A 27,596-nucleotide genomic window follows, 5' to 3' on the forward strand; every position below is an offset into this window, starting at 1 on the left:
TGCTGTATTTTGAATATTCAGATGTCAAGCTGTGGTTCCTGGTCATGACTGACCAAAGTGCAGCATGGCGGCATTGCCGTTGACTGATTAGAGACAGGCTGATGGGGACGCAGCGCGGGAGGACTTCCTCGGCAGGGTCCGTCTGTGAGCCTGGAGCTGAGTGCCGGTACCTGCTCCTCCGACCTACATTGCTCCTGAAAGCCCAGTCTTTGGAGTAGCCATTGCTGTTTGCAAATTGATCTGCCATCCCCGTCAGCTTCCCAAGGCAAGGAGCCACGTTGTGATCCAGGGACAGGAGTGTTAGAGCTTTGTCACTGTCACTCTGTGAAATACGTTATGTTCTTTGATTTTTTTGGCATTGCTGTTTGGGGTCTTTTTACTGGGGAGGAATGCAAGAACCCTTCCTCTGTCTTCCATGTGCCAGACTGGTGTGCAAAAATGCCTCTCCGTAGCTCCGTCTGACAAGCAGCACAGCCAGGGCTGAGACATGAGAGGACAGGGCCGTGCTTTGCAAGAGCGTCTGACTAACCCGGGCAAAGCTAATTTGTTTGACATCATTTCTGTACGTAAGACTAAGTCTGTTTGTGTCCCATTGTTATGGCAAATCCCATGATGAACTGCATTTTATTGACTACTTCTGGCCATATGACAGAGCCCAGCAGCAGATTTGAATATGAGCACTGTTGCAGGAAGCTGTCTTAATAGATACTAATTCAGAATGTAAAGGTTGCGGGGCAACAGATCGGCCTCGCAGGTAGCTGTGACAGCTTTACGTAACAGGGAGGACCTGGACACTTGGGTGCATCCCTGCTTTGCAAGCTGGGCAGCCCGGCAGCCACCCATGGGGTGGGTGAAGCAGGCTGAGATGAGTCAGTGGCAGGCAGGGACAGCAAGGGGGGACCTTGAGTTACAGGCCATGCCATTATGCAGTAACATGCAGTGTTTAGCTAATAGATTTGTGCCTTTTTTTTCCTTTTTTCAAGGCTACAGCATCACTCATTGATGTGTGTTTATTGGAGGGATGCTGTTCAGGAAGAGAAACACAAGGAGGCCCCCAAGTGGCCTTATCTGCGTTTGTGATTTTTGGAAACTCTTAGCATCTAAAGTGTTGGTTTGTTGGGTACAAGTCTTTGAAGCTCTGCCACAACACTTTGTAGACTTTAGCAGCTTAATCTGCCTTCTGTCTCTAGCAGTGCAAGCACTGAAGCTTGACAAGCTGGGATTTATCATCGTTGTAGATGTAGGCAGGGGAGGGAGAGGAGCTGCTGGCAAGGGTGGAAGATGCTGCAGCTGGACTTCTGAACGGGAACGTTGTGCCTGTCCTGTCCAGATGAACAGGACATAGGTATGTGTCGGTCCCGATCTTGGCTGCTTTCAGTGAATGCAGCCTTACTGATGCTGGCGGTGTTGGTGTTGATCTGTGAGTGCTGAGGATTTCCCTTACAATGGATAATGCGGGTCTAGCCGGCCTGTCTTTATACTCTTATTTTATCTTAATTGAATGCACTGTTTCCATTTGATTAGGCTATGGGGCCTCGTCTTTCTGTTTGACTTGAGATCAGACCAGGGTCCGCACAGAGGATCAAATGCTTTGATACCTGGTGGCTGTAACAGAGTGGTGGCTGTGAAAACCTTCAAGCAGGAGTTAGCGCTAATTTCTCTCGATGCCTTATTCTCAGGGGGATGGTGAATTGCAGAACCATAAATTTCAAGATAAGCGTGAACAAGAAGACGAAGGCAAGTTGAGCCTGGCGGAAGGCGCTGTGCTTAATGAACCTGTAAAATCAGTCACTTCCAACCTCATCCTGTCAAACAAGTCAAAAGAAACTGAGTATTTCAAAGCAAAACAAAGTTCAAGATCCAGAACTACATTTGGGGACAGCTGAGTAGTTCCAGTAATGGCAGAGTAAGATCTGTGGAATGTCACGGGAGATGCTTATCTCACAGCAGCAGCCCCTGGTTCAGCTGTGTTCTGGTCTCCTGCTTATGCTTTTACAGCTGAACATCTTGTAGCCCCTGCGTGAGCATGTGCAGCTCGGCTTACGTAGCCTAAACGAACAGCTCTCAACGTTCCCTACTGGATGTGCGAACCCCGGTTAAGTGAACGCAGGTCCCAGCAGTAGAGCTGGCTTTGGTGGCTGTGTTGCAAACCCCTTTTCAGTAGTTCATGGGCTGGTGGTGCAAAAGATGTGATAGAGCAAAGGCACATCTGATTTTGCTCTGGTCACCAAGCAGGCCGAAAGTTAGCCCTCTTACAGCAGTGCCCGTGGCTCTCATAATTGGGAATCACTTGCATGAGCTCCCATATGTATCCAGCAGCTAGATGTTAAAGCACGATGTCTTCTCATTTTCCAGCTATAGGTGATTTTGTAGCTCTTAACTGCCCATGGATGAGTTCTGTGGTGTCTGCTGCTGCTCTTGAAGCAGTGCCCTTTCAGGTGTCCGGGTTTACCGGAGTGAACCGGCACACTGAGATGCAGGCAGGATTCCCTAGTTGCTGAAAGACAGGAAATTCTCTTGCCCTTTCCCCTTGCCTTGTTAATACTTCTCTTGACTTTTTGGATGGCATGTTCACGGCTTCTCATGTGCAAATACGTTTGAAAGTTCTTCTCCCTCAGGCATCTCCTGAATTCCTTCCTCCATCACTAACTGCTTTTTCCATCAAGATTACAGCAGCAAAAAAATGTTCTCTATGGACTAGGTGCTCCCCTGTGCATGAAAAATGTGTGCAGGAGCCAAGAAACAGCAGGAGTTTCTCCCTGATTGTTTCCAAGAAGAATGGGGAGTGACGCAGGCAAAGGACATGACCTTACACCGACACACACGTGCTCTGAGGCCTGCATAGAGGTGGCCGTGACCTCAGCGAAACCATGAGTTCAGGGGTAGTCGGACCGAGTGTGTGGCCCCTCACATTCCTCTCTGACCTTCGCCTTCTGGTCCAGCGTGGTTCCTTTCAGGTTTGTCTTTCCTGGCCTGCCCAAAGCAGGTGTCCCCTCTTCCCACCAAGAGCAAGTGCCTCGATGCGGAAGGGAAACATGTAGGTTTGCTCTGTGTGGAGATCGTTCCCTTGAACTGGGTACAGGGGAGACCTGCAAAGGTGCATTTTAACCCCGGTCCTGAGCTCTGCCAAGGGCTGAGCTGACGCCCCTGAGAAGAAACTGCAAGAAGTCTCGTGGAGCTGGGAGGAAAGGTGGAGCAGGTCCTTGCTTTACTCTCCTGGTGCTCAGGGCACATTTGCACTGGTTTGACCTCCTCAGTTCATTTAGGCAGAGGGAAGATAGGCCTGTGTGGGGTACCACTATAAACTTGTCCAGTGCCCTCTTGTAATTCAGGTGCCATATTCAAACTGCAGCCTGGAAGGTCTTTAAGGGGTATTTATGGTAGTGTGATTGCTTTTAAATCATTAAGTATTTGTGAAATGTAGCAATTGAATGCCTCCACTGAAGGCTTTTCAAGAGAATTAATCATAAAGTTGGAAACTGTGATTTTCCCAATTAGCTCTGGCCTAACTCCAAGCCCTGCTGCAGGCTATAGTAAAGCATCTGTTGACTGCAGTGGATGCAGAATTGGGCTCCTTGCACCATCTGAGTCCATGGGTATTAAGGCATTTGTCTTTTAAATGCCATGGGATTCTTAAAAGTTCCCGTTGGTGATGTTTTCTTTAGTGAGAAGTCCCCTGATATAAGAAGAGCAAGGGAAGAGAAGCTAATATGCTAGTCAGCAAGAGCAACTCATAAATGTAAACGTGCTTTGAATATTACTAGAAGGTGGAGGCATCCTCCCTGGGCAGAGGAGAAAACTTGGGAGCACTTGACTATGTATGAGCACAGCTTGGATAGAGCCGGTTGAAATCCTGGGCATTTTTCCATGAACTTCATTAGGCTTTGGAGCAGACCGCAAGTGGCTCGTGATTCCTGTGACACAGGAGAATCTGGGGGTGTCAGTCGCGTCTGGGCCCCCGCCTCTCCTGTGCATGCAGATGAAGGTGTAGCAGGATTAACATTGTCAATTTTGAGCAGTGACTTGTGAAGTAACACCTGACAGCAGCAGGAATTAGGCTTTGTGTGTTTTCATAGGATTTTTATATCAGCTGGATTTTTATATCCGTTCTTCATGCCTACCACAGGACTTCTGGAGACTGTGTACATTATCCGTAATTTAAGTGAATTAAAGTGAGAGTGCTTCTCTCCTTCAATGCAAATACTTGTATCTATTTGTTTTGAAAGAAAACATGACATAGATATGAGCCAAATTCCCTTTGTCTTCAAAACATTTGAATACACTTGTTTAGGAATGTTCATTGCTTTGTTATTTGCTCCTTCTTCCTTCAGCACTTTAGCTGTGTGCTGCCACGCGCAGGATTTGTTATGCCAAACGATATTTTCTGTGACCAGTGTCTAGTTGACGTGGAAATATATAGCCAAATATTGACAAAGGTGCCCTGTGTGTATGATAGAAAATCTCTGACTTTAATGTGCATACCATACCTTGTGCTGATAGAGACCTGAGGCTCTGACTTAGATTTCAGGTGTTTGGTAATGTTGAACAGCAAGTTTGTCTTTTATTTCTCATAAAAATAATTGTTGTTAACCTAGAACTCGGGTTCATGAAGATCACTACATGTGCAGAAAGCTCTGCAGAAAACATCCCGCTATTCTTGAAAGAACTCAGTTAGGAATAAAACACCCCAAACCCAAAACCCAGCAGTGCAGGGGTGAGTTGGATCCCATGTGCCCACTGCCGTGCCCCTCCTGAGCCCCATATAGGTGTTTGGAGAGAGGGGCTCTGCCGTGGCAAATCTGGATGCAGAAAGATACAGATCAGGGCTTGCTTTAGTCCAGTCCTTTCCCCATGTTAAATTCCCCCAAGGTTTATGGTCCTATGCAGAATGCAAAAATCGTAATTAATAGAAACAATACCAAATCACAATTCCATATGATTTAATGCAAGTCACTGCCAAAGAAATCCAAGCAAGGGTTTCCACATATCACGAGGAATTAGATGGTACAAAAGAAGCTTGCGTCTGCTTCAGGGGGCCTGGTATTTCAGAAGCTTGAGCTCAAACACGGGTCCATCTCATGCTGTAGACCTAAATCTCTCTCTCTTGTAAAGCAGCAGGGTACCTGGGTACAAGATATGAGCTAAAAGTTTAGTCCTTACCCTTAGACATATGCTAAAGGTGAGGAAGCAGCAAAGGGGAAAAGCATGGACTGATTGCCTAAGACCACCATGCACAGCATGTGACGTGTCCCAACTTGCCGAGTAAATGGGCCCAAGGGACCAAGTGCCCTTGACATTTGAATGTAATGACCTGACAGTTTTGCCACTCATAAATCTCTCTCTTTTAAATTTCATTCGGTCAGCTTTAAATTTTCATTCTCCCACAGCATGGATTGGGGCTGTAGCATCAGGAAAGGGAGTCTGGGAGAGAGCCAGTGCTACTCCAGCTCACCATCCCCGGAGGACGCGATCTGTGAGAAGAGCAGGAGTCAGGATCACGGGAGACTCAGTTACAAGGCTCTGTCTCCGCATGTGCATTTGGTAAGTTGCAGATGCTGTGCGTGCCTCCGTGCTACCATCAGAGAAGTATCAAAATAGCTACAGGGATGCCATGGGGATGAAAGTATTACAGACTGTGAAGGTAGTTGGTAGGTGCTGGGGCATGGTAAACCAATACTTAGTCCTTAAGTAACACTTGGCATCTGTAGATTGAAAACCGGTCTCGCCCTCAGCATTCACCGTGGGGGAAGCAAGCAGCAGCCAGCTGAAATTATACAGAGCCTTCGCTGGCCCGTCACACTGCAGAGCAAGTGGAGGCTTCTCTGCCTCTTGCTTTCGCTGCTTGGCCTCCTTCAGCCCTGCCATCCATAAACAACTGGGGGTAGTTTCGGGTGTTGCTAATTTTAATAAAGTGGTTTTAGGAATGTTTTGCCTCTCTGGAGCTTTCATAACATATACTAATGGAGGCTTTTGGCAAGAACAGTAAAGCAAATTGCTCCCACCCTCTCTTAGCATGCGGTAAGCAGTGTCTGTCCCAGCAGCCACGTGACTGAAAGTCTGAATGCAGCACAGCACCTGGTAAGCTGGGAATGCCCTTGTGAAACACCCAGGCTCTGTGTCCAGCAGAGAAGCGCCAGCCTCTGCCCTCCCACGCTCGCTTTGACCGTGATCTCTGCCAAGTCGTGCAGTTCTCGGGAGATGCTCATTTTTGATGGGGAATGTTCTGTCATTGGGGTTGCACATCCTTGCCACCGTGGTTGCCTCTAAGCCTTTATTTCCTTTGCTTTTGAGGGCTTGCATCAGACTTTCAGGCACTGTTGAACAGAGACGAGACATTTGTGTTTATCTGCTTACCTGGGAAGGGAAAGGTAAGCAATTTTTATGCTTTAAATGCCTCTCATATCTCCCCAAGGGCATTTAGTTATCTCGTTCCTTAGCTGTAGGTACACTTGTAGTGGGTGTAAGTCACAGTTTCCTCCTGCTTTATCTGCAAAGCAATCTGAGGCCCAGCTGAGTTCATAGTGCAATACACAGTGATTTACCTTACAACAAGTAGCGTCAGGACTTCACACCGCTGCCTTTTCCTCATTGTTTTAAATTAAAGAAAAAGTTTATGGTCATTTCGTTTACAGCGAATACCTTTTTCAGATGCGGATGTCTGTGTTCAGGTGGTGCTAGTGATGGGTTAGAGGTGTGAAAAACAGGCCCAACATTTCCCACTTGTGGTGGCAGCGGGAATGACACCAGAGGAGTCTGGGCCCCCACATGGGTACCGCCGAGGCAGCTCTTGCAGCCGGAGCAAAGGCTGCTCTCAGTGGCTCAGAGTATGTCAGGAGCGGTCCCTCCTACCCTCCGGTTCCTTTCACCCGAGTGACTGGCAAAGGAGGAGAGGAGAAGAAAACGGGGTCCTGTCTGAGAAGATTTTGGTGACGCCAACCCCGCTGAGGTTATTCTGGGAATCAGACTGAAATGAGACACGTTCTGGTTTTTTCTTGCTTGTGACACAGCTTATGACTCATGTCCTTTTTACCAAAGTCTGGGGGAAGCGTGTGTGCAGGGGGGAGGAGAGGCAGAACGGGAAGGGCATGAAACGTAGGAAAGCTTATCTCGATGTCCCTGGAGTTTTGCGCAGGATGAACAAGACATGCAAGTCCAGTGCCTTTTTCTGGTATATACCGAGGACTGTTGGGAAGAAAAATCACCGCAAGACCACCAGATGCCAGTGTGTATTTTGGGCCAGGCAATCTTGGCCTTGTGCGCTACCATTCTGCCCAGTTGCTGTTCAGGATTGTAATCAGACAAAGCAGCAAATGAGGGTGATGGCTGGAGGGCATTGGAACTGGGAGGTGGGAGAGGATGGAGATGTGCTGGTGACAGAGAAGACGTGGCTGGGAGATGGTCTGTGCAGCATCCAACTGGGAGCAAGGGGAAGAGAAAGGCTGGGTTTTAGAGTGGGCCCAGCTAGTAGCAAGCGAGGATATGCCGCTAGAGGAATAGGACTGCTTTGTGCAAGGAGAGCCTGCAAGGCAAGGGGAATGCAATGCAGCCACAATTCAGGGACAGAGACGTAGCTAAGGGTCTGTCGTGGCCAGGCCAGGGTAGTAAGCTGTGCCCTCTTTACCTTCAGAACTATCTTCAGCAAGGACAGTAACTTGGACTGGCTCGGACAGACAGCTTTTACTGCAGTGCACGGCTTGTCTGAGTATCTCTGTGTGGGAGATAGCATCTTGGATGGGAGCCTGTATATGTTTTCTGGTCAAGGGTACATCAGAGATAGGGATGTGGGTGCTGGGGGACACCAGCTTGACTCAGAGAAGCACTAAAGTCTATGGGGACAGTGTTAGGATTTGTGTAATGTCCAGACCTCAGGGGTTTGGTAAGAAATAGCTGTTAACTTCAAAGGGCACCAGGTAGCTGCAGCAAGATTTCTTTTAGGTGCAACGTGTTTGGAGACAGCAACAATATGCATACTTCGAGGACTCCCTCACCTGCCCAAATAGTATTTAAGGTTAGGTCAACTATTATTTCTTGAATGCTTTACTAGCATCTGACTTTATGCTAGCACAGTTGTAGCCTGGAGTTATCATTCTTTAAGGCACTTGTTTTGGATCTAAGGACATACTGTCACGCTGCTTTGTATCACTGCTCCCAGTAGTGGGTTATTCCCATATGGATTAGGAGTGACACAGCCTGGTACTTCTATTTCTCCCGTGCCGAGGGTTCTTATTGTTGTTCTTCTGTTACCTTCCAAGCTGGAGCTTCCCTCTGCGTGAAGGCAAGTCCGCTATCCCCCGGAGCTAGCTACCTGGTCAGTTAAATATGTGCCCACCGGTGTAGCTGTACATTGCTTTTAATACAGGATTTAGCTGAGAAGGAAATTTCGGCCTCTCTCTAACTCCGCTGAGAGTCCTGAGGTGGACTGCTAAAACATGAGAGGTTAGTCTTATGACTTCTTTTTGAAAGATATTTTTAGACTTACTGCAGAAAATTTGCAGGATTATGGACAGGTATCTAATTATTGACCATGAAAACACCCTATTTCGCAACGCCAAAGGAATTCCCAAGAGAATTTTAGATTTTTCTGTGAGCGTGTGTCTGTGTGTACATGTGTATGTCACTGTCTTTGTTCAGCTGGAGTGGAAGGTTATATGAAAGGGAAAAAAAAAACCCTGCCTCTAGGTAAGATGCAGCAACAAATCTTCTGCGCTAACAACAAATCAGTTGAAAGAGGCCTGGGAGTTCTGGTGGACAACAGGATGACCATGAGCCAGCAATGTGCCCTGGTTGCCAAAAAGGCCAATGGCATCCTGTGGTGCATCAAGAAGAGTGTGGCCAGCAGGTCGAGGGAGGTCATCCTCCCCCTCTACTCTGCCTTGGTGAGGCTGCACTTGGAGTACTGTGTCCAGTTCTGGGCTCCCTGGTTCAAGAATCATAGAATCTTCGTGGTTGGAAAGGACCTTTGAGATCATCGAGTCCAACCAAACAACCTACAATCTCAGAAGGACAGGGAACTGCTGGAGAGGGTGCAGCAAAGAGCTACCAAGATGCTGAGGGGACTGGAACACCTCTCTTATGAAGCAAGGCTGAGGGATTTGGGTCTCTTCAGTCTGGAAAAAAGACAGCTGAGGGGGGACCTTATCAACACTTATAAATACTGAAAGGGTGGGTGTCAGGAGGATGGGGCCAGGCTCTTTTCAGTGGTGCCTGGGGACAGGACAAGAGGTAACGGGCACAAACTTGAGCATAGGAAGTTCCACCTAAACATGAGGAGGGACTTCTTTGCTGTGAGGGTGGCAGAGCCCTGGCACAGGCTGCCCAGAGAGGTGGTGGAGTCTCCAACTCTGGAGACATTCCAAACCTGCCTGGACGCGTTCCTGCTCTGGGTGACCCTGCTCTGGCAGGGGGTTGGACTAGATGATCTCCAGAGGTCCCTTCCAACCCTATGATTCCATGATTCTATGAACAAGAATTCAGAGCAGTGTAATTCCCTTGCTTTCTCTACTTGAATGAGAACACAGCATAAGCCTATGGAAAATGACGACAACAATAATGTATTATTTCTTTAATTTATATTTCCCAAGCAAATGCTCCGAAGATGTATCAACTCCACAAACAATTTGTAGGAGTCGTGAAGTAGAAGCATCGGTACGTACGATTAGAGGCAATTGTTGTGGTCACTTACAGTTGTGCAATGTTTCCAGTGAAGTTTTGGTAGAGAGACACTTACGGCGGATGGGCATGTATCAAACTAACTGGTCTATTGTGAGCTTGCAAATACAGCTGAGGGATTTCCAACAGGATATTTACAAATTGTTAATGTCCTGTTTATGAAAACCGTGTAAACAATCGAAGGCCATTGCCCAAAGGCTCCGATGTTATTTAGATCTACGTAAAAGACAATTCCAACATTTGCAATGCAGTCGGCAACTCTGATGATATGTGACATGGTAATCAAAGTTGTCCCAATGTAATCAAATGCATGCAGCAGTGCGCAGCGCGTTGCATAAGAATGCTGTAGGAGAGAGGGGAAAGAGACTTTAGTATAGAAACCTCTTTTTTAGTTTAGTTAACCTATGCGCCCTTTAAAGTGGTTGATTTGGAAAGATGGTAATTAGCTTTGCTTACAGCAGATCCTTCCTGGAAATCTCTCTCCTGCTTCACAAAAGGGAATGTTACAAGAACAAAACAGGGGGAAAGGTTGAGAAGCAGGGATGGAGGCAAAAGAGCGAGGCCATGTTCTGCACGGGCTCTCGCATCTGGCACATTTCACCCCAACCAGGCCATCTTCTGTGCTAACTCAATGGTCTGGTTTGGCTGATATGGGCCTGCTTGTGTGCTTGGTTTGGGCAGGGTAGGTTAATCTGGGCGTGGAGCTGGAACATGAGTGTGTTATGTACGAAGGGGTGACCTCTGCTGTAGGCATGCTGCAAGTCAGTGGCCAAAGGTGTCTCATCCTGAGCATCTAATGTGCAGGTTCTATTCGGACTCTTACAAAAAAGTCGTTTTCAGGGATGCCTGTTTTCTTTGAAAGTCCTGTGGAGGGACTGTTGTTATTGAGGAGTTTGACTAGATTGAAAGACCTAACTTGTGTTTGCCAGCTTTGGCTAATTGACCCTTATCCATAGTCCTTTCTTTTCCTTTCTTTCATGTATAAAGGACAAAGACCCCAACTGCAGGAGCATTCATCCAAGAACTGCCAGCCCTAGCTTAGTGCTGTTCTTAGTTTAATAACTGACACCAATCTAATTAAGCCCGGCCGTAGCCTTTGTCCTGTCCCACTTGATTTACACGCATGCGCTCTGAGTGTCATAAAGGAAATCTCATGCATCTCTTAAATAACATCAAGCTGCAGGAAAAAGGACGAAGAGGTGGATGTGTAGATACTATGCAGAGGTGTTATCCATGGAAGTGTCACGGTCAGCCGACTGGCTGCTGACACCTCTCCCCCAGGACATCCAGGTGCAGATCGCACTCCTCGTTCCATCTCCCATGCACACAGCAGGCGACCAGCACCCTCCATACGCATGGGTGGAGAGGTAGCGACGAGTTCACGGGGGAGTGCGTCTAGGCCTTTGCCTCCCCTCGGCCCTCAAGCAAACCCACAGCTCTGTGCTGAGAGAGCAGAGAAACATGCAGGGTCTGAACACGTTTTATTTTGCTTTTTAGTCAGGGAGGAATGTAGGCTGCACTCCTGAGACGGGTTGGGGAGCAAGCAGCTCTGACCAGAAAACTGGGGTCTTGTCTCCTTCCCCGGTGGCTGATAGCAGCCAGACCTGCATATGTGGGAGGAAAAATCAGCGTTGCAGGCAGATGGTTACCACCTGTACTGGAGCTATCTCTGTCCTTCTCAGCCCCAGAGAGGCCTACAGTCTTTCCCTGGGGCTCCCCATTTGTACCCAGTCTGTGGCTAAGCTGGCTAATCCATGTCTTCAGCCTGTGACCTAGCGACAGTGTCTAGGGAGGCTTGGATACCTGAGGTGACGTTCAGACCATGGATGGGAGGAGAAGGTGACTGGAAGATGATTTCACATAGTCTGGGTCATCCCCAAACCAAACCCCAGAGGTTCCTGCGTACCATGTGACTCACGGTTGGCTCTCAGGGGTTGGTGGTACTAAATTCACCAGAGATCAAAGAACATGGAGTTTTATAGCAGGCTGGGCCCACACAGGGAAAAAACAGAATGGGAACGTCTTGTTGAGTGGTGCAACCCCAAAGTATTCCCCATCGGCTGCTTTCCCTTCTAGCCGCATCTCAGCAGAGAGCAAGATACGAACAGGCCGGCTCCAAGCTGATGCGAGCCAGGGGGAGCGCCGTGGCTTTTTTTAGCTGGAGTTGTAGGAGAGCTTCATGGTGGACCACAGTGTCCTAGTTTGAAATATGAGTGTGGTGATGAATTGGGCAGCCGTGTTTATAGGTTCCCTGGGGCAGGCTGTCTCATCACCTCTGCATGACAACAGCCAGCACAATAAAGGCCTGATCCTGAGAGCCTTTTTTTTTTTTTTGGTCGCTTCAGTAATAGTAATGATTACCAGTAATTATCAGAACAGTAATGGGAGTGTCCCATAATGCCAGTGGATGGGGGATTTCCACTAAGTGCATCTGCTCCCATGCCTAGCACTAGTTACAGGCCAAACAAATACACTGTGGACCTGTGCCTCTTTCCTAGATTTGGTTTCTGGAACATATGCTGGCTAAGCTGGTTTCAGGTGAATTGCTGTTTACTCCATCATCCCTAATGACACATTCCTTGTGGAGGGTGCTCCAGCTCCCCGTGCGCATGGCTGGCGTGCAGGTGACAGTCACCGCTGAGTTGCAGTCAAAATGTGGAGTCTGTGGATGGGTGAAGTCCCAGTGGCAGTGCAGGGCCTGGAGCACAGGGCAAGTCACAGCCCGGTGCTGCTGCTTCCGATTCAGCAGGCCAAGCACAGGAACTCTGAGGCTGGGAAACAGCCATCAAGTCACCCTTTTCTCTGCCCTTGCCTTGCTTTTATCTCCTCACCCCCTGTGGCAGTGAAAGGGGTGAAATACACTTGCCAAAGAGATTGAAGCCACTGTGGCTGAGGCCTGCGTAACGGCTCAGCTGATTGCCAAGGTTCCCAAATGGAGCAGGGGGGAGGCAGGGGGCTCTGCTGATCACCTGCGTTGGTCATGTATTGTTTTGGCTTTAGCGCAGGCCTTAGAGTCTAGCCCTGCTCCAGTCCAAGGCAGGTCTTTCCTTCCCTCTGACACTGGCACTCGTATGCAGAGTGTATTCCTCTTGTCTTCCCCAGGCTAGCGCCAGCTGTCCAGATGGAGGACAGGGTAAGGGGGATGGAAGGTAGCGGTGGAGAGCCCATAGCTGGGGCTGAGTGCTGTGGTGAAAGCCTGACGGGAGCCGGTGAGTGCCTGTTGAGTCACATCAATCCCCACGGTGGTGGTTCTTGGTGTTGTTTCACTGGCCGACATGGATGTTGCTCTCACGGCAGAGCTATCGAGCGGATGTGCCACATGGTCAGCCACCAGGAACAAGCTTTCACATAACGATTTCAGTTATATTTGCCACTGGTCAGGGGTCTAAATGCTGCACCCGTGTGTACGGATGGTGAACCATCAGAGAGGGCAGTCTTCCTATTTACATGTATTCTATCTCACAGTGATGAACATTCGTCTTCCGGGAGAACGAAAAATACTGTGGAACAGGACTTTATGTACTTGAAAGAGGTGCTGATGGACACAACAACACACAAAACCGATGGGAAAGGGGCTGGTGTTCTTTGCCCAGCTTGCCTGCAACCTGCTGTGTGCTCTGGGGAGAACCACTTTCCTTCCACCTTGGTCCTTCTCATATGCTTAACAAGTCACTTGGAGCAAGGAGAAACAGTTACTAGATAGATGGGCAGTGATATGGGAGGGACTTGGTTTGATAACACCCTGTACAAGGGTACAAATAAAATGCTTGCACAGATTGGTTTAGCAGTGAGTAGAAGCAGAAGCCGTGAAAAGACTCCACAAGTGAAAAAACCTACAAACCCCTTGGAGGCTAAGAAATCACTGAGCATGGAGCACTGAGCTGTAATTAGGGAAGGGAAAACACCAGCTGAGCATTATGAAGTTCTTCCTGCCAGTGAGATGTGTTGAGCCATTCAGGAGTTGCCCAGGGGAGAGTAATGGAAATGTCGTACAAGCCAGAAGAATGAAGGTTTAAAAATTGCCCTGTAGGGAGCAATCCAGCATGGACTGGCAGATCTGCTGCCTTTTCATCTCCATCTTCTGAAACACGTTGAGATGGATGGGAATTAGCTGTTTGGGTTTTTTTTCTTTCTTTTTATCAATTGCTAGTTAATGCTGACCTGGGAAGTTGGCTAAGAAATCAGGGAATTTGGGGGGTTGTTTTTGGTTTTGTTTTTTTTTAAACAGCAGAACATCTGTGTTGTGCAGTAGCTTTGACCTCACCCTGCATTAACAGGAAGAGGCATCAGCCACTTTCGGCCTTGGGGGCAGCATTTTCAACTCTCATAGTTTATAGGAAAGCTTGGTTGTTTAAGAACATTTGACCTAATTCATCCCTCACATACATGGCAGATTTGAAACTGACCTTTAGATGGACTAAGTTTGGCTCAGGGTTTTTCCTTACTCCCATTTCCTCCAGACTGCCTCATCTATGTATCCCACTTTAATCTATTCCCTTCTTAGGGCATTTGTGCTCACATGTGAGCCCCCTGCTTTTTACCACTTACGATTTTCACACTTAGTATTAATTTTCTGTAGTTCAAATGAAAATGCCGCATTCAAGTGAGCTGCACTCCAGTTAACCGTCTGATCTTTTGAGAGTGTTTTTTGAGGATCTCTTATGTTGTGCAGGGAAAGCTTGCTGGATATAAAAATTTGTCTTAACACACATAATGATGGTTGTACTCATACTGTTTTCAAAAATGCTGGCCTATTTTCACAAGAATTTATGAAAATGCTAGGTTTTCTTACTCTGTGTGTGTAAGAGTGCAAGGCTAGGAATGATTTTCTTCCAGTTTCAAGAATGCTTACTAATAAAATATATTGGTTTTGCAAATAGGTCTGACTCTCGACAGACAAAAACAATGCAGATCATCCCCACAACGGCAATGCATAAAACTGGATGCAAGTCCAACAGAGAGCAGCTAGAGTAAGTAGTATAGTCACTTGCTATGTATGGTTTTAGATATGTAAAAACATATACATAAAGCGGTAGTTCCTTGCTATGAACATGTGTATTCTACAGCAAATCACCATGAGGAAAAGTATTTTCAAGCACAGAAAAATGTACGTTTCACCTATATTTTTTTCGCTCTAAGTTGAAAAGGGTATGTTGTTCATCGAAAATCCTCTGTGTCATCAATGACACATAAACTCATAGACAAAGCTCAATCCATACCCTTGAAATAATCACTGCTATGAATCTGCTGCTCTGTCCAAAAAAAAAAAAAAGAGATGAATACCTGTGACGTTGAAAGAAGATTAAGCATAACACGGACTTCATCGAATCATAAGATGGCTTGGGTGGGAAGGGACCTTAAAGACTGTCTAGTTCTTACCTGCCTGCCCTGGGCAGGGACACCTCCCACCAGCCCAGGTTGCTCCAAGCCCCATCCAGCCTGGCCTTGAACCCCTCCAGGGATGGGGCAGCCACAGCTTCTCTGGGCAACCTGGGCCAGGGGCTCACCACCCTCACAGCAAAGAATTTCTTCCTAATATCCGATCTGTATCTACCCTTCTTCAGTTTAAAGCCATTAGCCCTCGTCCTATCACTACATGCCTTTGTAAAAAGTCCCTCTCCAGCTTTCTTGTAGGCCGCCTTTAGGTACTGGAAGGCTCCTCTGTCACTTGGAGAAGGGCATTATCACCAATGCATTCCAGAAACCTCCTGAATTGCTTATGTCCTGCTGTGTTGTCCCTCCAACAGATATTGGGGTGGTTGAAGTCCCCCATGAGGACCAGGGCTTGTAAACGTCAGACTGCTCCTGTCTATAGAGGGCCTCATCTGCTCGGTCTTCCTGGTCGGATGGCCTGTGCAGACACCCACCGTAATGTCACCTGTCCCTGCCCTCCCTTTAATACTAACCTATAAGCGCTCAGTCAGCTCCTCGTCCATCCCCAGGTGGAGCTCCATGCACTCCAGCTGGTCACTGACATGGAGGGCAACACCCCCTCGTCCTGTTGTGCCTGTCCTTCCTAAAGAGCCTGTGTCCTTCCAGTCGGATGCTCCGGTCGCAGGAGCCATCCCACTTGAGCTCAACTTGAGTTGAGCCTATGGACTTTGTAAATAGCAGTTTTCTTTAAAGATGGTGATTAAGCCATTGCAAGGTAATAAAAGCAAGTAAGTCTTTTGCACAAGGTCTTAAGGTATTTCCTCCTATACTTGTTACACTTTGTAAAGAAGATGATCCTGAAATGTCAAAGCATTCTGGGGGCTACTCGCTGGTCTGATGCCAAGTGCCATGAATCCATCATTGGCTTGACTTGGGTGTGACAGTTCACCCCAGCTGAAATTGAGGCCACCAGCCGAAATGTGCCCGGGATGCCGTGTTGCCCAATCAGTGCCACCTCTCGGCATTGTACAGGCATGTCGCTCTGTACGCAGGTCTGTGGGATGCGATGAATCTGCCTTAGAGTCAACCTACGGGTGCAGGGAGGCACTGCTCGGGGTGAACAGCCTCTTGGAAAATTGGCTCTTAAGGTGTGTATTGGCATTATTGAAAGAGGCGGCCTCCGCGTGGAGGAGAGGATGGTGAAAGCCTCCAGCAGGGATGCGGGATCACATACCGTGAGACAAAGGACATTGCAGAAAGATGAAATGAAGACGCCTGTATGATACTTGTTTTCCATACATTCAAATCTGAAAGAGGAAATTCCAATGAATTGCTCCAATTGTGTCAGTTACTTGGTATCTGGATACCGGTACAAGACTATAATTAAATGCTCTCTTTCAGAGGATAAATCATGCAGGAATTTAAGGGTGAAATTAATTATAAAGTGGAAGTTCTGCAGTGATGGTGCTTTTTAAGGCATCTGTGTGCCCACACACAGAAATGCTTTACTAATTGTTGCAGTTTCTTCCTTTACCCATTATGATCCCTGAAAGACCAGACAATAAAATCCTTAATAAGGGGGATCAGCCCCAGCTAAAGAAGCAACGAAAAGAGTCGTGTGGCATCAAAAAAAGCTACCATCTGCTAATCTTAAAGTGGTGTACTGATTGTATGGGGGGAAGCCATGACCCTAATGCTTGAGGGGGGAAAAAGGCGACTTAGAGAAAGATTCCGGCTTTAACATGTCCCACTTACCTGTGGAGGATGAACTAAATATATAAATGGTATAAATAATAATATAAATGCTACTTTTGCACTGATCTTTATTACGTGTATCTTGCTAACTCTCATACCATTTGGATAATTAATAGATGTTGCTGATACACAATTTTATAGTAACATATCTCCTTTTTTTCATTTCAGGTTCTCCACACATCTGTAGACCTAAGAAAATGCTCCCAAAACAAGGAGGAGTATGATTTGTAAGTACCAGATCTATTCCATCTCCCTGAATGAATGTGTTTGTTCCCTATAATTGCAGTCTGAACGCGGAGGGTGTAGTGTATCGTATTCTGCAGTATCTTCTACAATTAACTCTCTTGTATCAATAACCACTTAGAAAATGGAAAAACTATGGATACTTGAGTCATCAGCTGCTGAACTGCACCTCACTATCAGTACTCGGATTCCTTACTGTGAGATAGGCTTATCGGTTCTGCAGTAATTGGGTATCACCTTGCCTTTTTTGACAATGGAAAGTGGTAAGGCAGAGGAAGAAGGTTTTTTGCTTTAAAAGGAAAATAAATAACCACCATTGCTGAGCAGCTTGTTTAGATAAAAGCACACTTCATGTTTCAGGAAGACGTGTACAGTAGGGATCTTGGTGTGGTGTATCCCACAGCTATCCGATGATGGGATGTGAGTGCCAGACGAGGCCTCATCTAACTGAGAACAGAGCGCGTGGGCTCCGACAAGATGCTTGAAAGGAAATGTTTTAAAAGTAGCCATATTTAGTCAACTGGTGTCTAAGTAACTGAAAGATACATTGCTGCCAGGAACTGCCCGTGCCACAGGGCTGCGAGGAGGCTAAGGGCTGGAGGGGCAATGCGGGGTGAGCACCCACGGACCTAGAGACCGTGGTGGCCGGGTCTGGGTGCTGGTGAGGTGTTGGCATTCCTGTGGCCTGTGCTGTAACTTAATGGACCATTTCTGCCCCCAGCTCCCTGGCAGCAGCACGTGTGCGCCGAGGGTCATTCCAGAAATGCCAGGAGGTGGGAGGTTAGGGAACGCAGCCGGTTTCTGGCTGCCTGCCCTGAGGTGTTTTCCAAAACCTTGGTTTATGCATGGGCAGCGTTCATGGCAGGGCAATGGTCCTCCCTGTGCAGGCAGAGCCCCCCCGGGCAGCGGTCGGCTCTGGGTCCACGCTTGCACCGGCAGAGAATCACACCGTTACGCCTCGCACGGACGAACGGGGGGCACGCAGAAGGCAGTGTGGTGGTCAGCCGTGGGCACCCATCGCCCCGGCAGGTCCCGGCCATCGCTGCCTTGGCCACGTTGCTAGGAGGGGACAGGTGACTTATAACCACGCATAACGCTTGCTAAAACAGGGGAAACCACGCGTACCCGGACAGCGGCCGCGCGTCCGGCCGGCCCGGGGTGCACCCTGCCGCTGCCCCCGGGGCAGGGGGCCGGGGCGGGCGCCCGGGGCGGCCCGTCCCAGCCCGGGGGCGGCACCTGCCCCGGGCCCGGCCGGGTTTCATCACCGGCCGGCGGCGCCCCGCCTCTCCCGCCTGCCCATAAAGGTGCGGGGCGGCGCGGCCGGCACCCAGACCGCTCCCGCCGCCGCCGCCTCCCGCTCCTCCGCCGCTCCCCAGGGACGCCAGGGCGATGGACGCCGGCTGTCTGCGGGCCCGCAGCCTGCTTCTCTTCCTCGGTGAGTGCCGCCGCCGGGCCGGGCCGAGCCGCTGGGCACCGCTCCGGCGGCTGCTGTGTCCCCCCGGGCAGGGGCTGGCGGGGCCGGGAGGCGACCGGGCGCCGAGTCGCGGGGCTGGGGAGTTCTTTAGGCGCTGGAAAAACTCCGGCAAAACGTAAAGGTCAGCTTGCCTTTAGGTGCAGCCGATGTGTTTGTTTTCCCGAGATGAAGTCTCAGGCAGGATGGGTGTACCGGGGTGGCTGTGTGAGCCGAGGAGCAGAGCAGGGGGTCTTACTCTCTGCTGGGCTGCCGTGGGACATCTCGTTGCTTGTGCGATGCCCAGGTGTGTCGTCTGACCGAGCGAAGGTGAATGTTCGTTCCCCTTCTCCCCCTGCAGCACGGTCTGCTCAAAGCAATGCAATCTGTTCTCCGTCACCTTGTCCTGTTTGCATTCTGCTGCCTTCACCCAGGCCACACTATGGGTGAGCTCATCAGGTGAATCCCCATGACAGCAGACACTTCCTTATGGTAACAAAACAGGTTGTGGCCTCCCTCTTCTTGACACTTCTCCACCTCCTCACTGGGAGCGTGTTACTCTATTGCATGACACAAGCTACCTGAAAGGCCAGAGTGAACACGTGTATCTAAGAGAGTCCTGGAGCCTGGGTGCGCTGGTGAAGCAACAGCTGATCCTTGCCACACACCTCTGCTGGGCACTGGCAGGGGCAGGCAGTGGCTGCTGAGAGCTGACCCTGTGAGGTGACTTGAACTGTGTGGGCAGCAATCATTGGAGGCAGGACGGAGACATGGCGCACTCGCAGGCTGTTTTAACGGCAAAGCAAACTCTCACACTTGTGATGCTGGGCTCAGAGTCGCAGTCGATGGGGAAGCTCAGTTCCCAAGGCTTCTCTTTAGGGGCAGATGTTCCCATATCTGCTAAGCCCACTGCAGCATCTGTCTTTCATCTTGGCCAGGTATTTCCATAATAGCTTATGGATCAGCTGCAGCACAGCATCTTACTTGCCAGGACAGCGGGCTAAACATCTTGTAGTCTGTGACTCAGCCATACTTTGCACAAAACTGGCACTGGAAGGAACTGGTATGTCTTCATGGATTTGTGTATGGATTTATTTATTTCCGGGGCAGGCACAAAATCTAATAGTAAGGGGTAGGTTAGTCATAGCTTGATGGCATCATAACAAGTGGTAGGAGCACTTTACTGCCTTTCCCTCCCAGGTCACTAGTGTAAGCAGAACTCGGTGCCACTGGCAGAAGCTGGGATGACTGTCTGTAGCTGGCATTACACCAGACGTTAAGAGGTTCCCTGCTGAAGCCTAACCGAAGTGACAGTCATTGTCAGCTTCATACCCTGGCTATCGTGGGCTTGGCGACTGCGCAGCAGAAAGGCAGTGGTGGGAGAGCTGACCACCCCTGGGGAGCCACGGTGCTATCCCAGCCACGCGACGGCATAGCCAAGCCCAAGCCCTGCCTTTCCTGTGAGTTTACTGCAGGAGACTTGGCACAGGCCTCCTTGCAGTCACTGTGAGCCCGCTCAGTGGGGAAGGCAGGCCTCGGATCTCCAGGCTCACTGGACAGTTTCAGGAGCTGCTGACCTTATGTTTTCCTGCATCTCTTTTTCTGGCTTTCAGCAAATGGGCTAAACATGCAGGTCATTGACTCTGGAGATGTGGAACGTGTCAATGGCTGATGTGTCTGGCTGGAAGCAGTAATGGATTTCTGCTGCTTCTGTGGTGCAGGGACCTCTGCCCCCACACATAGTGGTGGAAAGCAGAGTGGCCCAGGCACAGGGGGAGCGTGTGAATGAGATCCCTGGTGTGTAGGTCTCCACAGGGCTGGAAGCAGTACTGAGATGACTGGGTGCACATAATACGTAATTATTTACATGATCTCTGCTTAAGGGTAGGTCCTGGCACAGTGCTGAAGATGATCATGTGGGCCTGTAGCCCGCATGGAGTGATAGCCTTCCCATACAGGCTGGTGTTTCCAGGGCTGCCTTAGAGCTGCTCTGGGCATCTGACTGAATTGGCAGTTCTGAAGTCACAGGTATAAAACGTGAGATGGGGAAACCTGGATGTTACTTACCAGAAAAATGCGTAGACGCTTCTGTCCAGTTGCCCTGGGTAATTTATTTGAGCCTACCTCTCTCAGTACCATCACATCTGGTGCCTCTCTTTAGACAAAAGGCCAAACATATGTAGACAGCAGGGGGGTGAGGGATGAAAAGAGCTGATAGCATCTCCTTTCACATGGGTGAGAAGAGCAACTGTACATCTTGTGTGTCTCATCTCAGGAAGAGGGGAGTTGGGCACCTGCCTTGATGGCCATGGTCAGGCAACTAGGCACCAGGTACATCTACCCAAAACAGCAAGAAGAAACCAGCTGAGGTCTCCTGAGTGCAAGGGAGGTCTGCTCTGTCTGAGGTGGTTAAAATGTCTCGAATGACCACTTCTCCTTCCCCAGGAAAAAATCCCCGGTCTTCGGGGGTAACCTGAACTCTAGAGGTGCTGTGGTTGATGTAAGCAAGGGGTATAGTTGAATCTTGAATAAGACTGAGCTGTTTGCAAGGCTTTCCTGGCTAACTCTACATTTCCATGATCCTCATCTAAAATACAACCATTCACCTAGCCTTTATTGCCAGAGGTGCTTGTGTTGTCTGAGATGGCCTGCAAACTTCTGTGGCTAGCTAGGGAGGTTAGCAGCAGAGAGACACGGAAGGTGGTGCACTGGGGTTAAACAGTAGTAGCAGTGATGCTCACAAAGCCAGTAGGGCAGACTGGCTAACTTCCATGTTTCCTGCTTAGTCTACACAAAGAAGGCCTCAGAGAGTCAGACATGCTCTGGGTGTCCAAAATCAGGTGACAAGGGTCCACCTTGATCTGTCTCTAGAGCTAAAATGGGCTGAGATCCTCCAGGTGTGAGTCATCTGGACATCTCTGCGCTTGGCGTTGCTTTGGAAGTGCAACCCACGCAAAAAGCGTAGGTGCTGCCTCTGGCAGAGAGACCACAGAGGTGCCGAATGTGAAGTAGTATCATGGGGTCTTCTTCAGATGAACTAGTATAAGACTAGTGATCTTGGTGACCGGCAAAGCCAACTCAAATGATGATTGACCTCTCCAAAACCTGACAACTCCCCTTTAAAATGGGTGTAAGTCTTGCAAAGAGACTAGTTCTCAGTTATGTGTATCCTGTATGTGCATCCTTAACAGTCATCCTGTAACTGGAAACTATAGCTGGCTTTCAGTGGATGGACTGATAATTAGCCCTTGCATGTCATCTCTGCGGAAGGCTGCAGGAAGCGAAGGCAGCCAGTCTCTGTCCCTCATTTTCCTTTCATCCTTCATGGAAGGACGAGTAAACAGCAGTGTTATGCCTGTTCCAGAAACAGCCGCTGCTGTCAGTGGTAACCTTACAGGAATACCTGCAACACCAGAAGGTATTGCGTGTGCACGCTGGTGGTGTAGCACTAAGTGTAGCACTCGCATTCCTGGGAGGCACACAGGAATATCCACCATCTCATTACTGTTATCTTGTACCTTGTAGAGTATTTGCTTAGTGAACAGCAGAGGAATAAAAATATAACTACCTCTCCCAGGTCCTATGCTTGGTATATATCGTCTGATAATTATTCTGGGAAAGGCTCTCCTTTGCCTTTGCGGTCTGTGGATCCCTCACGTTCCCGTAGGATCCCCCTCCCATTGATGTCAGAGGAGAAATATGTGCATGGGGGAAAGGGCAAAATATAGCAGTGCAGAGCAGAAAGAACTTTGCCCGAACGCAGAAAATACTGCTGGGTGTCAGCAAATATCCACGCCTGCGCTCCAGCCTTTCCGGCCTGTGTGGCTGCGGTCAGGCGGAGGAGGCTATCGGTTGTTGCGCACGTCTGGAATGGGCCAAGCCTTTGTTCGGTGCTGTAGCAGGAGGTGTATTTTAATTTGTCCCTCACAGGTGTCTGAGTTTTGGGCTTTCCTCTAGCTGGAAAGTGGTGCCGCCTCCTGAAGCCAAGAGAAGAGCTGACCTCTTGCACGTACCCAGGTTTGAGTTTCTCAAATGCAAAACCCGGGTTCTCAAACTGGGAACTTTAGATTAAAAAGCAGCCACTCAGATGATGCTCAGATCAAGGAAGTATGCAAGCTGAAACAGAAATGTCTGAGCTAAAAGAGATGGTCAGCTGGCTTAATCCCTCTACTTAACTAAGTACGATAGAAGTGGGTATCTCAGATACTTCTAGCATATTTTGCCTAGGCTTAGATTCATTACTGTCAGGTGGCCCCAGACCGAGTCTTGCCATAGCACGTCACACAGAGACAGTAGCAGCAGTACGTGGGGAAGAGGAGGGAGCCTCAGGTCACTAACTCTCGCTAGTCTCAGGATTTCAGCATCCCTCCTTGCAATGACATGGTGCACACTTAGTGGGACAGAGCTGTCCTCCCTGCCGAGGGAGCAGCGTAGTCCTCGGAGCACTTCTGAAATGTCCCGCTAGTTCATGGGAATAAGGACTGACTCGGTAAATCTTCTGTTCCCAGCATCATTTGGGACACCAGGTCCAAAGCCTGCTGTTCTAGCGGTAACTGAGCTGCCACCGTCCATCAGCTGCTGGCCTCATCCTTCACACGCTTTAACTTTCTGTCGTGGCGACTCGTGCTCTCCTTACAGAAGTGTTAAACTGCTCCCGATGATGAAATCTTAGTGAGCACAGTGCTATTTAAAAAACAAAATAAAAAAATCCCACCCTGAAAGTAAACTTGCTGGTCCTGCCCCATTGGAGTGAAAGGCAGGTCCTGCTGAGTCACACTAGCATCGCAGGTGTCTCCCGCTTAGGCTCCTGTACCAGTCAAGATGCCGGCATCACTGGTTTTTGTTACCGTGGCTCTCGCTTTGGCAGACTTAGTCTTTGTCTTTTCTTCTAAAGCTCGGTGTAAACCTGGCTTACTAGCTTTGCAAGGAATGCGGTGGAGAGGGAGGTAAGAATTTTCAAAGAAACAGAAAACACACAAAAACCTCCCGTCCCTCTAAGATGGATATTCCTGCTGTTCTTGTATCTAGCTGGAATAAAGCTTAAAGGAAGCCTGCTAATCACCCAGAAGTAGATGGGCTGCAGGAAATCCATAAATGACTACTAGATTTAACTCGGAGAGGTAATGAAACTTTCTAATAACCAGAGTTGAATTAGAGTGATCAAGAAATTATGAGGGCACACTCCCTCCATTAGACATGCATGACCTGACAAGTTAATAGAGGCAAACAGCCCAAAGACACAAATTACAGACTTCTGTGGAATGGGGCTGATGACTAAGCAGTTCATGAGCAGGTTAGTTTGTGACCACAGCAGGAGTGTGAGCCAAGTGGATTTCATGGCCGGCTGGGGCAAACATTGACTATTCCTCTTGGGCTAGCTGGGAAGCTAGTTGGCCTTCAAATCCTGTTCGGAATTGTTTGTTGAACTACTAGAATACCTGGAAGCTGTGTCTGCGCAGCACTATCCAGCCCACATGGTGCAGTCTCCTGTTCTGTCTGGTACCCACGTCGCACCTGCCGAGCTGCAGTTTTCTTCAGTGTGGATGGTGAAGGAAGGACAGAAACGTACACGTTTCCTTCTGGGGTTCTGCTGAGATAAGTAACACTGGCCCAGGATCTGTGAAGCGGTCAGTAACCTCTCCAACCCAGTGACCAGGTGAAGAGGGCTTGGCGTATCGTGTTAGCTGTCTTTGCCAGAGGGCTTTTAACTGAAAAGCTCCAGAGTGGGTGTTAGCGCAGGAATTGTCCAGCCTTTCCAGCTGGCCACAGCAAGCAGAGGGCTGAGGAAGCTCTGTGCTGCTCAGGAGCAGCTGTTGTGCTAAGCCTACCTGGAGCAGTATGTGGTCTCTGAAGCCAGCGGTGGGGCGCCGAGCCTGGCTCAGCCCTGACCTGGCGTCCTGAGTCACCAGCTGCACTGACTTGCTGAGTCCTAGGAAGTCCTCTCCCCGTGGACGGTTGTGAGTCAAGGACATCTTGATTTTGATCACCAAAAGAACTCCTCCTGCGATGAATGCTGGATTGTCATGCTTAATTGTGGAACCCTGACTGTGTCCCTTGCACAGGTGCCGTGCCAGACTAGTCAGAAGCCTAAGATAATCGAGTTGGACTGATTTCTGCCTCCCCTCTGTAATCTCTCCAAGCCTGTTCCTGCCCAGTTTCACTCAGAGTGTGGGTGAGAGGTGGTCACAGACACTGAGTTTCTGTTTGATCTCTCTTCTACATCAATTTGTAGAAGTGAAATACAACATTTTGTATTTCAGAGATGTTTCTTTGGGCTACCTTATAGAATCTAGGCAACAGATCTCTGACCTGTATTTTTTCAGCTTACAACACTAGGTTTTTCCTACTAAGGTAAAAAGCTTCTGTTGTTCTGCTGTTAACTTAATGACTGCACCAGCTGCAATATTTAACTATACTTGAAAAGCATCTAGTTTTGACTCTTACTTTTATTCTCTTGTAGGTTACCTATTGCAGGCAGTCCTGGGCACAACAGTGATCCCATTATGTGGTCCTGGTGAAATGGAGAACTGCACAACAGCGCTAAGTAAGTGTACTTGCTGAACAAAATCCGTTTTTTAGCCTGCCTTTCTTTTAATGTTGCTTCTTCAGCAGAAGAGTTCTGTCTTAGGTGAGAACTCTGCTGTAAAAGCCGAAATAGCTTATGTGGAACTCCTGAAAGAGAAGTCAGGATAACTCTGGCCTGGGAAAATCCTCTCCCAGTTCTCTCCTGCTTTAATGCCTACTGTGTCTCTTGGTAGCGAGAGCATTAGTCATACTTATAAAGCTTGTATGTTGTTAGGGAAATAGAAAGGGAAAATAAGGCCGAAGAGATGCTAACAAAATCTCCTTACAGTCCAGACAGAGAACAGTCCACGTGTGGCTCAAGTTGGGATAACTAGATGCAAGCCTGAAATGAAGGACTACTGCTTCCACGGGCAGTGCGTGTACATAGTGGACTTGGATGAGCACTATTGCAGGTACGGACAGGGCGCAATGCGTCCTGCAGGCTTCCCTGAGGTGGGCTTGGCGGTGAACCATACATGGCCTTTGATCTCGCTGGTATTGACGCTTAGGCAGAACACCAATCCAGCAAAGCCTTTAAATGCTCACAGAACATAAAAAGGAGCAGTATATCGATAACACACCTCAGCTGCATTTGTGCTGGCTCCAGGGAAACCTGGGTGAGAGTCTTAGACACCTGAAATTAGTCACCAACCCAACATAAACTTGGGACACTCATCCTGATGTGCTTCCCTGTTCATTTGTATTTACAGTAGTGGGAGATCCAGACCTCAGGCAAAGCAGCGAGGTCTCTCCTTTGATTCCGCCTACAAAATAAAGACCCTCTAGGCGTTTTTAAAGGTATTCCTCATTTACTTGAAAAATTTGCAACCATTTCGAGGACCACATGGGCTTGAGTTACATCAGTTCAAATTGCTTGTCCCCGAGGAAACAGCAGGCCATCAGTATAGCATGCTTTGGTAATGTCTCTAATGCTGCATCTCTTATCCTCAGGTGCGACGTAGGCTTCTCTGGTGTCCGATGTGTGCATTCAGAACTTGTCAGACAACCCCTCAGTAAGGAGTATGTGGCACTGACAGTTATCATAGTTCTGCTTTTCCTCATCGCCGTCTCTCTTGCAAGCTACTACATCTGCAGAAGGTAAGAAAGATTTTCTTTGTGGCTCAGGAAGCAGGTCAGCTGTACGTGTAGTAAGATGCCCACCAAGTACCTCCAGATAGACTTGGATACCTCTCCTCGCTTGACTGCATGGAGATAGTTTGGTATGCACACCTGCTAGCCTGCACTTAGTGAAGTGCTCAAAAAAAGGAAGTATGCTGACTATGTAGCGTACCCCAAATGGCAGGTGAGGCAGCAGTACCCTCAGGTGCCTTTTACCTCTGACGGGGGACTGTGCAGGTTAGTTCGCATCTGTCTCAGAGGGTGCATCGAGGGACAGGAGAGAGCAGACAGGGAATAGGAAAATTCTAGTTCCTTCACCTGGTAATGCCATTTCCCCAGTCATGAGGAGCTGCAGAGCAACTGGATTAATACTAGCTCATTTGTTTATCTGCTGTGTTGTTGTGGTGACCACTATCACGAGTGTTGCCTTATCAGCTTTACCATGGAGGACAGTAGTAGTCTTCTCTGCTCACAGACCCACAAGCAGCCAGAATTGTTCTTCAGGCTATAATAACTAATCATAAGCAGCTGTCAGAGCCGAGAAGGTGGAACAGTCCCCAGAGAGAGTGCTCGGCCTCGCAGATCTGACAGCTAAATGGTAACCACTGTAATTCCTCTTCCCTACCTGAAGACTGGATGGCGCGTCACCTCGAACAGAAGATGGCCTAGTTGGTTAGGGTACTCAGCCCCATGGCAGGGAAGGAGCCAGCAGGATTTCTCAAAGACAAACCTAGTGCCAGCAGCACGACTTTAATGCACGTGTGAAATCTTCAGTGAAGAGCTGAGAAAGGGGACTCTGCAGGCAAGTTATCTCAGAGCTGGAAATGAGCACAGACAGAGCCTAGCTGATAGAGGTTTAAATCAAACGTGAGGAGGTCATGCAGCTTTGTTTTACTTCCTTCGCCCCCCTCCCCAAAAAGCCATTTGGAACAACTGGCTTTCCCGAGCTCACGCTTCTCTTCTACTTCCAGGTACCGAAGCAAGAAGAGACAAACGAACGCCAGCGAATACAAGGAAGTTGGTACCCTGTAGAAGAAGCGCTGGCTTCCTAGAGTGTTCTGTTCATCCGGGAGGACTCAGTGGCTTCCCATCTATTTAAATGTTATTTTTATTAACAATATTTACAATATTTATATCCTTTTAAAAATTTCAATTGTTTGGTGATCCAATCAGTATAGGTCAAGCATTTTATTTTCAGTGTTTTATTTTTTTATTAAATAATATTTCCTAATGAGAACCCCACCTAAGTGGTTCTGTGGGATAGAGATATATTTTTATAAAAGCTCATCTTCTTACTCTGAAGAGTAATTTTATATTTATTCTTGTGAATATGCTCAAAACAATTCTATTCCTTGAAATAAAAGTTCTCGACAAAGTCAAAATGTCTGCGTGGTTTGATTGAACTGAAACTTGGCATGGCTTG

General features: G+C 48.5%; 2 protein-coding genes across 4 annotated transcripts in view; both read left to right on the forward strand.

Annotated features, from left to right (window-relative positions):
* LOC141743532 (epigen) overlaps positions 1–14,639 on the forward strand; it is a 67,133-nt gene extending 52,494 nt beyond the window's left edge. For both annotated transcript variants that reach the window (XR_012587093.1, XR_012587095.1), the window contains exons 11-13: positions 5,388–5,541; positions 6,292–6,368; positions 14,550–14,639. The gene's annotated coding sequence lies outside the window, so the exon portion shown is untranslated. The remainder of the gene's footprint in view (positions 1–5,387; positions 5,542–6,291; positions 6,369–14,549) is intronic.
* Positions 9,579–27,555, forward strand: EREG (epiregulin). Of its 2 annotated transcripts, XM_074587950.1 has the most exons (7): positions 9,579–9,645; positions 14,550–14,639; positions 16,966–17,024; positions 24,951–25,034; positions 25,344–25,467; positions 26,006–26,152; positions 27,145–27,555. In XM_074587950.1, the coding sequence occupies exons 3-7, from the start codon at positions 17,018–17,020 to the stop codon at positions 27,203–27,205; spliced, it is 423 nt and encodes a 140-aa protein (XP_074444051.1). In that variant the 5' UTR covers positions 9,579–9,645; positions 14,550–14,639; positions 16,966–17,017; the 3' UTR covers positions 27,206–27,555. The 2 variants fall into 2 exon arrangements, with proteins under 2 accessions (XP_074444051.1, XP_074444050.1); XM_074587949.1 differs by lacking the exons at positions 9,579–9,645; positions 14,550–14,639; positions 16,966–17,024 and adding an exon at positions 18,394–18,475.
* The last annotated feature ends 41 nt before the right edge of the window (positions 27,556–27,596 follow it).

Source organism: Larus michahellis, chromosome 5, assembly GCF_964199755.1.
Source record: "Larus michahellis chromosome 5, bLarMic1.1, whole genome shotgun sequence".
Lineage (NCBI taxonomy): Eukaryota > Metazoa > Chordata > Aves > Charadriiformes > Laridae > Larus > Larus michahellis.